This window comes from Vulpes vulpes, chromosome 3, assembly GCF_048418805.1.
Source record: "Vulpes vulpes isolate BD-2025 chromosome 3, VulVul3, whole genome shotgun sequence".
NCBI classification, from domain to species: Eukaryota; Metazoa; Chordata; class Mammalia; order Carnivora; family Canidae; genus Vulpes; species Vulpes vulpes.
The window spans coordinates 72,929,468-72,942,706 of record NC_132782.1 but is presented as its reverse complement, the minus strand read 5'-3'; the positions used below and the strand labels follow the sequence as shown (position 1 = coordinate 72,942,706).

Here is a 13,239-nt window from a genome sequence, read left to right as displayed (position 1 = left end):
CTCTCTCTCCCTCTCCCTCTACCCGTCTCTCTGCTTGCAAGGTCTCTCTGTAAATAAATAAAATCTTTAAAAAATTTATAGCAGTTAGATAATTCGTTTTTAATTATTCACTTTATATGTGATTGAGGTTTTAAATATATATCTAGGGAATAACAAAGCTAAGGACTTGGCTTTCTAATATGTCCTTATTCTTCCCAGATCTATGTAATTCTAGAATATGGCTACTGTCTTCCTCCTTAATACGTTTGTCTTTTTACCTATCAGTATATAAATGTATATACACCTGGTTCAGAAATTTAGCTTTAGAAATATGAGGAAATTTTTCTTAGGATGACTGATTAAGAAGAGGCTCAAGGGGTGCGTATACTCCAAGAGGAAATTTATTCCTTTCTCCCTGTCAAGATATATTTATTAGTTCTGATCTAAGGGCTGAAATTAATGATCATACATGAGAGAACTCTTTTGGATATTCTCTATTTTCTCCAAAATATATTGATAAAAATTTATTGCTTCACTAGCTGTGCAGTTTTTTTCTAAAGGAAAATTAGCATTTATTCATTATTGTGAATAGTTCTTTTGTCAACTTTGTAGTTTTCATGGGTAAGTTAATATTGAAAATAAGCCTGGTGTACCTCACATGCTTCAGGTGCATTATGATTTTGGTCTGCGGAACATTCTGTCAGTTTTGCGAACCCTAGGAGCGGCAAAAAGAGCCAACCCCACAGATACAGAATCAGTGATCGTCATGCGTGTTCTACGAGACATGAATCTTTCTAAACTGGTAAGATTCACAGATGGAAATGTTGCACCCACTTAATATCAGTTCAGCTAAGTAAGTGCAAATGAGATTTAGAAATATTTATTTAAAATACTCATTTAAAATGAATAATTATCAGCTAAAGTGTAGGAGAGCATAACTTTAAATGAGACTTATTCAGAAGCTATTTTTGTGGTAATTCATATCTAGTCTAACATATGCCTATTTCCATAGGATTGAAATGGATTTTTAAAAATCCACATGCTAAGTTTCTGAATAACTTGAAATATTTTTGGGTTTTAGAGCTGAAATCTCACCTTCTTTAACGTCTGTAGAGTCTGGCAGGAAATTATATGTAAATTGAACAGTGTGTAATAATGTCACACTCATCCATTTCACAGTTGTTTGGGATCAGTGAATCTATGTACAGGGTGACAGAATGATATATATTTTTTATTTTAAAATAAAAACACAAAGCAAATTCCAATTTATGACTTTGTTACTATCTCTTATTTAAATTATTATTTTTTTAAATTTAAATTATAAATTTTAGGTTAATGGTAACTCCCCAAACTGGTTATTTTACTGGAAGATTGTTATATAGGCAGTATTTTCCTTTCATCTGCTTCCTTCCTCACTTTCCTCTTCTTCCTCCCTTTTCTACCCCCCCCTTTTCTAAAAAGAATTTTTAACTTATGGGCAACACAAGGAAAATATTCCTCAACTTCAGTGAAGGTGGTATTTTATATATTAACAGTTATGGTAAAATAATTTGGTATGTTTAGCATTTTCAGTTTATCTGTACATTGCTCTGATTGTGCCAGAATAGTTAGTCTGATTTCCCTTTCTTTCTTCTTTTAGATTGATGAGGATGAACCCTTATTTTTGAGTTTGATTGAAGATCTCTTCCCAAATATTCTTCTGGACAAAGCAGATTACCCTGAACTGGAAATGGCAATTAGTAGACAGGTAATGTAATTCTCAGGGCATCCAATACTATGTAGTCTCTTCATCTGAATTTCATGAGAATCAAGTGGAGCTGATGTGTTCCAAATATGTGAGTTCTAAGAACAACACCCAACGCTGTGGCTATTGTGTTAGGAGAGGCCATTACACACCACTGACAGAGCTGTGTCAGGCAGTCTTGAGCCAGGCAGTCTCCCACCATCGAACAACAACATGTCTAGTTGGCCACATGCTAGGGGTCCCCTTGTTGATGGAAACCATTTCACATGAGATTCTGAAATGAAATATGACAAGGAGGCCTCAGCTGGCTGCCTTGCCTTGCTCGGCTTGGCTTTGCCTGTGGCCCTGGTGTTTCCACATTGCTTTGGTCTCTGCCCCTGATTGTCATTCACAATGATCTCATATGAATCCTCAACTGTCATTCTTCTTCCCCAGGCCCAGGATCACTTGTGGTTTCTTCCTTAGGCCCTAGGGGATTCACCACATTATATAAAAATGGTGATTAGCTCATATTTATAAAATACATTTCAATTCTTTGAAGATATTTGTTGACAAAAATCAAATATGGTAGTATTTAATGGATATTTTCCTTTAAAAAAACCAATACATAAAACTCTTAATCTCCATGGCACTTGGGTCACTCAGTTGGTTAAGCATCTGCCTCTTGATTTTGGCTCAGGTCATGGTTTTGGAGTCATGCTATCAAGCCGTCCATGCTAGACAGGAGTCTGCTTGAGATTCTCTCTCTCCCTCTCCCTCTGCCCCTCTGCCCTCTGAAATAAATACATAAAATGTTTAAAAAAATCTTAATCTCCTAATCAGGTAAGAGTGATAATTCATTTTGCAAGTGGTTTCTTCATCATATGGCTGAATTAATTGTAGCATTATCTAAAAAGCTTAGCATAAAGTAATTTATAGGACAATTAACGGCATAATTTGTAGCATGTGAAAAATCTGAAGAGCATATATACAGAGCCTAAAATGATCCATGATTATTATCCAACAATTATTTAAGTAAAAATAAAGGCATCATTTATAGTGTGTTTAAGCATTGCATGATGGTTAAGAGCATGGACCATGTTGCTGAGTTTCTTGGGCTCAAATTCCCATGTAACTTTACAAGTAATAATCTAATTTAAGCAAACTCCATGCCATATATGGGACTCGAACTGACAACCTTGAGACCAAAAGTTGCATAATCCACCAACTGAGCCTACCAAATGTATTGCCCCAGCAATATATTTTTTATCATGGTAAAATACATAACATAAAATTTACCATTTTAGCCATTTTTACATGTACCGTTCAGTGGCATTTAGTGCATTCACATTATTGTACAAGACATCATCACCATCCATCTTCAGAATTTTTTTCACCTTCCTAAACTGAAACTCCATACCCAACAAACAATAACTCCCATTCCTCTACCCCGGACTCGACATCCGTGCATATTTTGATTACAACAGTAAATTCAGATTGTTGTTGATGTGGCCCAATGTGGGGCTTGCATGTTTTCAGGTTGAAGAAGCTGGTCTCATCAACCATCCTCCTTGGAAACTCAAAGTCATCCAGCTGTTTGAGACACAGAGAGTGCGGCATGGGATGATGACCCTGGGGCCTAGTGGTGCAGGAAAAACCACCTGCATCCACACCTTGATGAAAGCCATGGCAGGTAAGAGGGCAGCCAAGCTATGTTGCTCTGGAAAACACATTTAAATAGTTGCGACACCTCTGCATACTCCAAGAGGGACACAAACATTAGCTACGTTAGTATATTTGCAGGAGGGAATGCTGCTTTACTGATTATTAGGTACATTTTAGAGATAATGTATTATTATAATGAACTAGAGGGGAAAAAACCACATAAGTCCAGCAGGTGTAAGCTCTCAGTTTTGGCAAGGTAAGTGATAGCTGAGAGCACAGTTCTTTCTCAGTGTGAAGACCTCCTGGTGGAGTCTTGATGTAGAGAATTCACTTTGCTCCATAGCTAAAGACACCAAGACTAAATCCAACATGTGCAGGACCCTAGGGCAAATACAGAGCAATTTTCACAACCACCAACTCAGTCAATATCAATGCACTGGGTTTCATGAGCTGACTGAGCTACATGTTAAAACCAAGAACAGGTTCATCAACAGCAAATAGTCTTATGATGAATTCATCTTTGCACAGAACTTCTCCAAAACCTGTGATGGCATTGGGTTACATAATTTAGACATGTTATACATAATGTATCACTATTGTTTAATATTTAGTACTCATTTTGCTCAAGTCATTTTACCAGGTGCATTTGTAGTTTATTGTTAACAGAAGGCAGCCACATAACAACAAAAGTATTATTAAGCATAATTTGAGAAAACATATCATTTTAAAGCTATATAAACATCCCCAAACACAAGAACATATCTCAGCAAATTGAAGCCAGTGAGGGGAGAATGAGGCATCTTCTGGGTGATATTTCAGAGACCAGACTTAATCCAGTACACCATAAATCAAAAGACTTTCGAGCTGTGAAATTTTAAGAACTTCCAGGATATATTAATTTGTTCATATCTTTTTCCCCATTATATTTCATGTAATTTTCTTTTACAGAAGGATAAAAGCGAAAGTATGTGAGTCTGTAAAATATAACAGTATTAACTATGATAACTCGGAATGAAGAAATACATATATTCTCAGTGTAACTTTGCATTTTTCATATCTTGAACACTTGCTAGTGGTACATTGCAAATTAGTTCAGTGTTACTTAACATGGGCCACTCTATATCGGAGTTGTTTAAAATTTGCATTTATTTGGTACAGATTGTGGAAAACCACATCGGGAACTGAGGATGAATCCCAAAGCGATTACGGCCCCACAGATGTTTGGTCGGCTTGATGTGGCCACAAATGACTGGACTGATGGGATATTTTCAACCCTATGGAGGAAAACATTAAAGGCTAAAAAAGGTAGAGGATAGAGGATTATTTTTGATACATCATTCTAAGTAAAATCCTTGGTGCCCATTTAGAATTGGTAGAACATATTCTCCCTATAACATCTTAGCCAAGAATAAGAAGCCCTTAATCAGTATATTTGTCAGTGCTGACATATTGAAAATATTGATTAGACATTTAAAATACCCCTCTTCCACCTTTTGTTGTTGTTGTCACAACAGAAATTATTTTCCTTTTGAGTAAATATTTCTGTATGCCTGTGATATCTTAGAAAAAAATAGAAAGAAAAAGCTGTTAAGGAAAATTGATACTGTTGAATAAATGGATTTTACTATAACTATTTCACTGAATCTTTTAAAAATGTTACTTTTATTTAAGTGCAGCCTATTTTTAGAAAACTGATTTGCCTATAAAAATCACAGGAGGAAATAGGCTTCTTTGGGGAGAAAATCACATATATCAAAAATGAAGTCTTTATTGAACTAACAAGTTATTCTGTGTAGATGTACACTGGTGTTTGGTCGTCCTATGAACAAACGTGTTAATGGCTAGCAGTTCACTCTGAATACTCTCTTACTTACGGAGTCTGGAAATTGAACCCAATGTTCTTAGAATATAAGCTCAGATGGAAAAGGTGATATTAACTTTCTTCCCATATTTTCTCACTCCTGAATGAGTGAGTGAATGCACTTGCAGAGAGAAAGTAGGATATGGGAGGACAAGATATTGGGGTATTTCTTTAGGAGTCTCTGCTTTGGAACACTTTCTACCGAAAAATGTTTAAGGCGTTGCCACCCAAGTTCTCATTTAGGGAATGGAGCTCATCAACCTAACATCGGTTGTCAAAAGAGACACGAAAACATAGAATTTCTAAAGTGTGCTCATGTTAGAAATTGTTGTTTTAGTGGAAATAAATAAAATTTGTGTCTGACTTGTTTCAGTAATCCCGTGTCAGCACAAATCCAGTGTCCAATGCTCCCAAGAATAGGAGCTCAGAGAGGTGGTTTATTTCCCCTCCTTAAAGAAGGCAATAGGCCTTTTCTAAGTGACTCTGGCATCATTTTACTTAAATTCAAGTCAAATGAGCATAATTAAGATTTTCAAAGCAGTTTATTTGACATAGAATATATTACAGGCATTGCACAATAAATAAAAATTAGAGTTACAAACTTGGTCATAGTGTCAATAAAGAGAAACTAGAGGTTAAGAAGTTAAAAGGAACTATTAAACCAAATACCTAAATTGATGATGGCATTCCCGTTGATGGTATTCTGTTGATGTTTGTCACTTTCTTTACTTCCATATCTCTGAAGCAACCTCCGTCAGCTTTTGTCCCCAATTGTCCTCCCAAAACTGCTCTTTTAAAGGACAGTCATGACCTCTGGCACATCAGATATAAATGGTCAGTTCTCAGGCTAGTTGGGCTCTGGTAGTATCTGGCACCATTGATCACTCTCCTTGATACTCTTCCATCACTTGACTTCTGGGAAACTTTACCTGCTGGCTCTCCTTCTACTTCTGCCTCCTGATGAGGGGTCTCCCAGAGGAAGGAGCCAGCAAAGACAACTACCAGAAGTCTGAGCATTAAGTGGCTCTGTCCTCAGACCTCCTGTTTCTGCCTACTTTTCCTATCTAGAAGAAACATCTCCAGTCCATAGTTTTAAATGCCATCTCTAAGCTGATGGCTTCTACATTTTAATGTTCAACCCTGACCTCTCCCTTAAATCTCTAGCTCAACAACACTGTGGGATGTCTGTGAGACATCTCAAATGTAACATGTGCAAGCCAGTCCATTCTATGGTTCTGCTTGTCTTTCTGACTGTACTCACATTTCTCTTCTTCTTCTCCTCTTCTTGCTTTCTAGGTTCAACTTCTTACTCTTTCTGAAGCACCCTGTGCTTATACTCACTTTGAGAACTTTGCACTTGCTATTCTTACTGCCTGGAAGATTCTACCTCTAGATCTTTACATCATTCTCCTGAAATTTGATTACTTCACCTAAAACAATGCACCATCCTCTTATCCTACTTAATTTTTCTTATCTAACATATTTCTTTGCTTATTGGTTTATCATTTCTACCACTTAGAAGGTAAGCTCTGTGAAGGCAGGACATTGTCTTATTTACCTCAATATCCCCAGACCCTAGAACAGTGCTTATACTTAGAAGGTGCTCAAAGAATATTTGTTCAATGAGCAAATGACTTATTGCTTTGATTATGTGCTTTAAAAAACTGGTATATGAAGAACTAGAAAAGTTCTATATGATAATATAAGATAATAATTTCTATCAGAGTTTTATTTAAAATTAATGAAAATTACATCATTATAATACTTCTTCAAGTATAGTAGTTATGTGTATATGTATATACGTATATGTATGTTTTCCCCCCACCTTTGGTGGGATATTCTAGGGGAGCATATCTGGATAGTTCTTGATGGTCCAGTAGACGCCATCTGGATTGAAAATCTGAATTCTGTTTTGGATGATAATAAAACTCTAACCCTTGCCAATGGTGATCGGATTCCCATGGCTCCGAACTGCAAGATCATTTTTGAACCCCATAACATTGACAATGCTTCACCCGCTACTGTCTCAAGAAATGGAATGGTTTTCATGAGTTCTTCTATCCTAGATTGGAGTCCTATTCTAGAGGTATGAGTGGGGTCTTTGTTTTGTACACTGAAAGAGGAAAACAGATCTTTAGCATTCCTGTAGAGCACATGCTGATTTTTCTGCAGACCTGTGATATAATTGCATTTCATTGCTAATGTTTATGGCTGTTTCTTGCTTGTTCTTTGATGTTAAAGCCCTGATTGTCCCTTACAGCCTTCTTTAGCTTTCTTTCAGATTTCTTCAGGGCTCTTCTCATCTCTTTAGAACTGTGATTTCCACCGTGTGTTGCGGAGTAATTGCCAGTCCTAGCTGAATCAATAATTCCATCAGACTGTGAATAAGTAAAATTTAATTTTATCACTTTGGGAATTCATGACATTTTTAAAAGATACTCATTCACATAAAGTTTGGGAACAATCATCGTAGAATATTAGCTTGAAGGGAACAATTTATTAAAATTGCATATAGGCGAAAAATTACATATAAGGAATTTTTATGAGATTCAGTAGTCATAGTATTTGTCTTACATTTGTTCTTAGAAATAATATTTCAGATAATATTTCCAATTCATGAAAAGGTATATTATTTTCTTACCACCAGTACATTCCAGGGTGTATTGATTATAATCAGATTATAGTTAATTTGTATACTTAGATATTTTACTAAATAAATGCTATAATATAAGGCAAAATGCTTATTAGATAAGCCATCTGTGAAATCTTTTTTTACATAGTTGAACAAATTTACTATTTTATTTACATAATTTTTTTGGAGATGATTTTGATTGAAAACTTATAAAATCATAATTTAAATTAAGTAGATGTTTATATTGTCATTAAGTTTTTGTGCTTCTTTTTGTCTATGAAAATATATCCTAACTTTTAATAATATCTTCTCAGAACTTACAGAAATCTGGGTTGCAAAAGGGTTTAAGTTTGGTAAAGTGTGAACATATGAAAAAAGAGGGGATTATATAGCAAAATTATACTTATATATAAATGGGTATGTCACTAAACATGCTTCTAAAGATTTCAGATTTCATAATCAAATTATCCATCCATTAAGGAGAATACAGAGCAAGGGGTCTGAACTCTGGCTGTGTAATAATCATCAATGATAGTTCTTTAAAATACAGATGATTGGGTCATACCCCAATCCTACCAAAGTAGAATCTCTGGGTAGGGTGTGGTTCAGGAGTTGGTTTTTGTTTTTAAAAGCATCACAATAGATTCAGATTTGGTAATCACAGAATCAGTGACAAGCTCCAAGTAAAAGAGTATTTATGTGATTTTCCTCAAATACTTCACATTCACAAAGGCTTTTTAAAAATACTTTTACATGACTAGCTAATGATTATTTAAACTTTACTATTTGTGAAAGAAGCTTCTATTATGTTCTCTGTTGAGACTGAATAAGGTTCTTACATTAATGCTGTATTACTACTAAGGTTTTTATTTTATTTTTTTATTTTTATTTTATTTTATTTTATTTATTTTATTTTTAAGTAGGCTCCATACCCAGCATGGAGCCCAATACAGGGCTTGAATTCATGTCCCTGAGATCAAGACCTGAGCTAACGGTCAGACACTCCACTGACTAAGCCACCCAGGCACCTCCTACCTAATTTTTAAATATGCTTTTAAATAATGCAGTTTCTTCTTATGAATGGTTAGCAAGAAGCAGGACTCACAAAGAATCAGACTGGAAGTATTTAGAGCAGTGCAAGGAAGCTCTCTGGAGTTATTAGAACAGATGGGTGGAAAAGCTGGGTTCATGGGAAATTATCAGCTCCTAGGAGCCAAGCTGATGACTTGGCCCTGTGTATGACGTTCTTTTTGGTTCCATCAACTTGGAAGTGCTATGTTATGTTTTTATTGCTATGGCAGCCTGATAAATTCAGGAATTGATGAATAATTTGGAATCAACATTTTATTGCTTCTGTTCAGTCTAAGAATGAGCTGACCTCTTGAGGCCAAGGGAACTTGCTTCAGCTTTGGAGTATATTGTGCGTTACGTGGTATTTTGTTAGAGATCACATGCCTTTTTCTAATAGTGAGTTCCCCAAATGACTAAATTTTCCATTTTCTGGAACATTCTTTGATATTTTTATTCACTGGTTGTTAATTAAATTAGAAGAAGTAAAAGGAAACAACTAACTTGAAAATCTTTGTTTCCCATTTAAAACAATGTGGGTATGGGTTTCCTTTGTTCATCTTTTATTTTGCTTTCTTGAGTTATTTCTCTATATATGCCTCCTCATTTTCTTCTAGTATGTTTTATTTATTTATTTACTTAGGTGTTTTAATTAATTTTTATTTTATTTAAACTCAATTAACATATAACGTATTATTGGTTTCAGAAGTAGAGTTCAGTGATTCATCAGTCTTATATAACACCTGGTGCTCATTACATCATGTGCCCTCCTTAATGCTCGTCACCCCGTTACCCCATCCCCCCACCCACATCCCCTCCCGTGACTCTCAGTTTGTTTCCTATGATTAAGAATCTTTTATAGGGATGCCTGGGTGGCTCAGATGTTGAGCGTCTGCCTTTGGCTCAGGGCATGATCTCGGGGTCTGGAATTGAGTCCCGCTTCAGGCTCCCTGCATGGAGCCTGCCTCTGCCTCTGCCTTTCTCTCTGTCTCTCATGAACCAATAAATAAATCTTTTTTTTTTTTTTTAAAAAAGAGCCTTTTATGGTTTTTTTCCCTCTCGATTTTGTTTTGTTTTATTTTTTTCCTGCTTCCTCTATGATCCTGTTTCGTTTCTTAAACTCCACATATGAATGAGATCATGATAGTTGTCTTTCTCTGATTGAGTTATTTTGCTTAGCATAATATCCTCTAATTCTATCCACAACGTTGCAAATGGCAAGATACCTTTTTTTTTTGATGGCTGAGTAGAACCCTGTTGTTTATATACCACATCTTCTTTATCCATTCATCTGTTGGTAGACATCTGGGCTCTTTCCATAGTTTGGCTGTTGTGGATGTTGCTGCCATAAACATTGCGGGGCCAGTGCCCCTTCAGATCACTACATTTGTATCTTTGGGGTAAATACCTAGTAGTGCAATTGCTTGATTGTAGGGTAGCTATAGTATATTTTAATTAACAGCCAAAGACTTTTTCTTTATATTAACTTCAAGACCTGAGCACATGTGTAGGGTGGTAACAGAATGTGTGGGTTTGAATTCTGGCCTTGGCACCCACCAGCTGTAGGATCCTGGATATATTACTTCAACGATTTGGACCTTAGTTTTCCATCTATAAAGGTGGATAATAATAACTTCTACTTCACAGTGTTATTTTGAGCATTATATGAATTAATGCATGAAAGCATTAGCTTTCATTGGCAAGGCCTGGCAATCCTATGTGCAGTATTATCATTAAAAATATTTAAAAAAATTGTTCAAAAATGGCCATTCTCCTGGTGTGCCAATAAATTTATTAATGGATTAATCTGTAAATGAACAGGGTTTCCTTAAGAAACGCTCGCCTCAAGAAGCTGAAATTCTTCGTCAGCTCTACAGCAAGTCTTTTCCCGATCTGTATCGCTTCAGTATCCAGAACTTAGAATACAAGATGGAGATGCTTGAGGCTTTTGTAATCATGCAGAGCATTAACATGCTTCAAGGGCTGATCCCTCCAAAGGTAAATTGCTCAAAAACTTTCTAGAAGTTTCTCTCTTAACAGAGCTATGTTGGGCAGAAAGTACAATATTTGAAATTGGTTTTGTTAGACCTGTAGGTGGAGGGAGGATTTTTCAAATGTGCACCTGCATCTTTTGCATTTTTTTTTCATTCCTTTTTCACCAGGTAAGCCTTGGGTTTGTAATTTAGTGGCAAGTTCACAGTCATCCAATAAGCATCCAGATTTATTTTGGAGACCTGCCTGATATTTCTTGAGATCAATACTGTATTTGTTCCCAGTTTCTTTCATTTTTCCCTTGTTCTTGTCCTGGGGAAAAGTATTGTGCCTTTTACATCTTTGTTATTTTCATTGAAACCTCAAAGTAAAATGTCAGTTCGAGAATCCAGTATTAAGACAAAAAGTTTCTTTTGTGCTAGGAGCAAGGTGTGGAGGTCACAGCAGAGCACCTGGAGAGACTGTATATCTTCTCCCTGATGTGGAGCATTGGTGCCCTGCTGGAACTGGAGGGCCGGCGTTGGGTGGACCAGTGGCTACGTGCTCAGCAAGCACTGACCTTGGATTTGCCGCCTCTAGAGGGGCCCGAGGACACCATGTTTGACTATTATGTCACATCCACTGGTGAGGAGCCTTGCTGCCATCCATACACAACAGATGGGAACAGTTTTTTTCACTGGCTAATATTTAAATAAATTTTATTTTTCTGAATGGTAGTTAAAACACTTGGCTCTAAAATTAAAATGGATATTTTCATGTGTGAAGAAACCTAATTGTTTCTGTTTTGAAATTTTATTTCATTTGTGATATGAATGCATATCTTCCCCTTGTTAGGTATATTGTTTACTGAACTTTTAATGAATTAAAAACAAACTGGAGGGTGCCCTGGGCGGCTCAGTTGGTTTAGTGTCTGACTCTTGATTTTAGCTCAAGTCATGATCTCAGGGTCCTGTGACAGAGCCCTGAATTGGCCTCCACGCTTAGTGGAAAGTCTATTTGAGGATTCTCTCTCCCTCTCTCTCTTCCTGGACCACCCCCCCACTCATGCTCTCTTTCTAAAATAGATAAATCAATCTTAAAAAGATTAGAGAAAAATCTCCAAAAGGATCTGTTTCAGTCATTTATATAATATAATCAGCAATTTACATAAAAATTACAAAGTGTGAAGTATATTTTTTACCAAATATTTTATCTATACACTTATATCTAGCTATATATACCTCAATTTATTTAGTTGTACATACATAAAGTACATACATACAAGGCATATATATACATATATGTATATACACAATATTTATATATCTTTTATTTTTGGTTTATAATCAAGGAAGTGTGTAATGAAAAGCTGTGAGATTAGATATTTTAAATGGTTTTAGTTAGATACTACTATCACTGTATTCTTAATTTTTACACAGACGTTGTTGAAAACTGACATATTTAAAAAGAAAATTTCAAGATACTTCTTAATATTCACTAGTAATATCACTTTGCAATTGTTCCTTGGGAAATTTTGACTCAGCTAACACATAATTAAATACTACTTGCATCTATCGGTCTACTGGTCTGCATTTTATGGGGAGTTTTTGAAGGAGGCCTTCATGAGATGTCAAGAGCGTCTGCTTGTTCTAGTTAGGAATTAGATTATTCATAGGCATATGAAGATGTAAATGTTTTCTGTTCACCTCAGGTAAATGGACACACTGGAACACATGTATTGAGGAATATATGTATCCATCTGACGTCACCCCAGAATACAGCTCCATCCTGGTGCCAAATGTTGAGAACGTGAGGACTGACTTTCTAATTAAAACCATCGCTAAACAGAGCAAGGTGTGGCTCTTTGACTTGTATTAACAGTAACATATTTTAAAATGTCACTTGAACACAAGGTACCTTGTGTTTATCCTAGAATGTCTTAGGTTGCTGTTTAGAACAAATGAAAGTATCACCCACATTAGTATACTTCTTTTTATTATTACAGTAACAGTGTCAGAGTTGAATATTCCAGATTCATAATCAAGTAATTATTTCTTTCCCATTAGTGGAGAGAAAGTGAATTTTGACTTGTTTTTTCAAAGAGAATCCTTCTCTTCTTATGATTGTGTTAGTTTGCTGGGGCTGCCATAATAAATCACCACAGAGTGACTGGCTTAGATAACAGACATTTCTTTCCCACCAGTTCTGGAGGCTTAGAGTCCAAGATTAAAGTGCTGGCTTAGTTCCTTCTGTGGCCTCTATCATTGGCTTGCAGGTGGCCCACCCAAATGGCCTCATTTTAACCTCATCATCTCTTTAAAGATCCTGTCTGCAAATACA

General features: G+C 35.9%; 1 protein-coding gene across 1 annotated transcript in view; it reads left to right on the top strand.

The window, feature by feature from the left end:
• Nucleotides 1-13,239, top strand: part of DNAH5 (dynein axonemal heavy chain 5) — a 217,189-nt gene that overhangs the window by 99,923 nt on the left and 104,027 nt on the right. Inside the window, exons 39-46 of the mRNA XM_072752730.1 lie at nucleotides 647-781; nucleotides 1,619-1,726; nucleotides 3,242-3,395; nucleotides 4,526-4,672; nucleotides 7,073-7,314; nucleotides 10,750-10,926; nucleotides 11,343-11,544; nucleotides 12,611-12,753. Coding sequence (XP_072608831.1) covers nucleotides 647-781; nucleotides 1,619-1,726; nucleotides 3,242-3,395; nucleotides 4,526-4,672; nucleotides 7,073-7,314; nucleotides 10,750-10,926; nucleotides 11,343-11,544; nucleotides 12,611-12,753 — 1,308 coding nt within the window. The remainder of the gene's footprint in view (nucleotides 1-646; nucleotides 782-1,618; nucleotides 1,727-3,241; nucleotides 3,396-4,525; nucleotides 4,673-7,072; nucleotides 7,315-10,749; nucleotides 10,927-11,342; nucleotides 11,545-12,610; nucleotides 12,754-13,239) is intronic.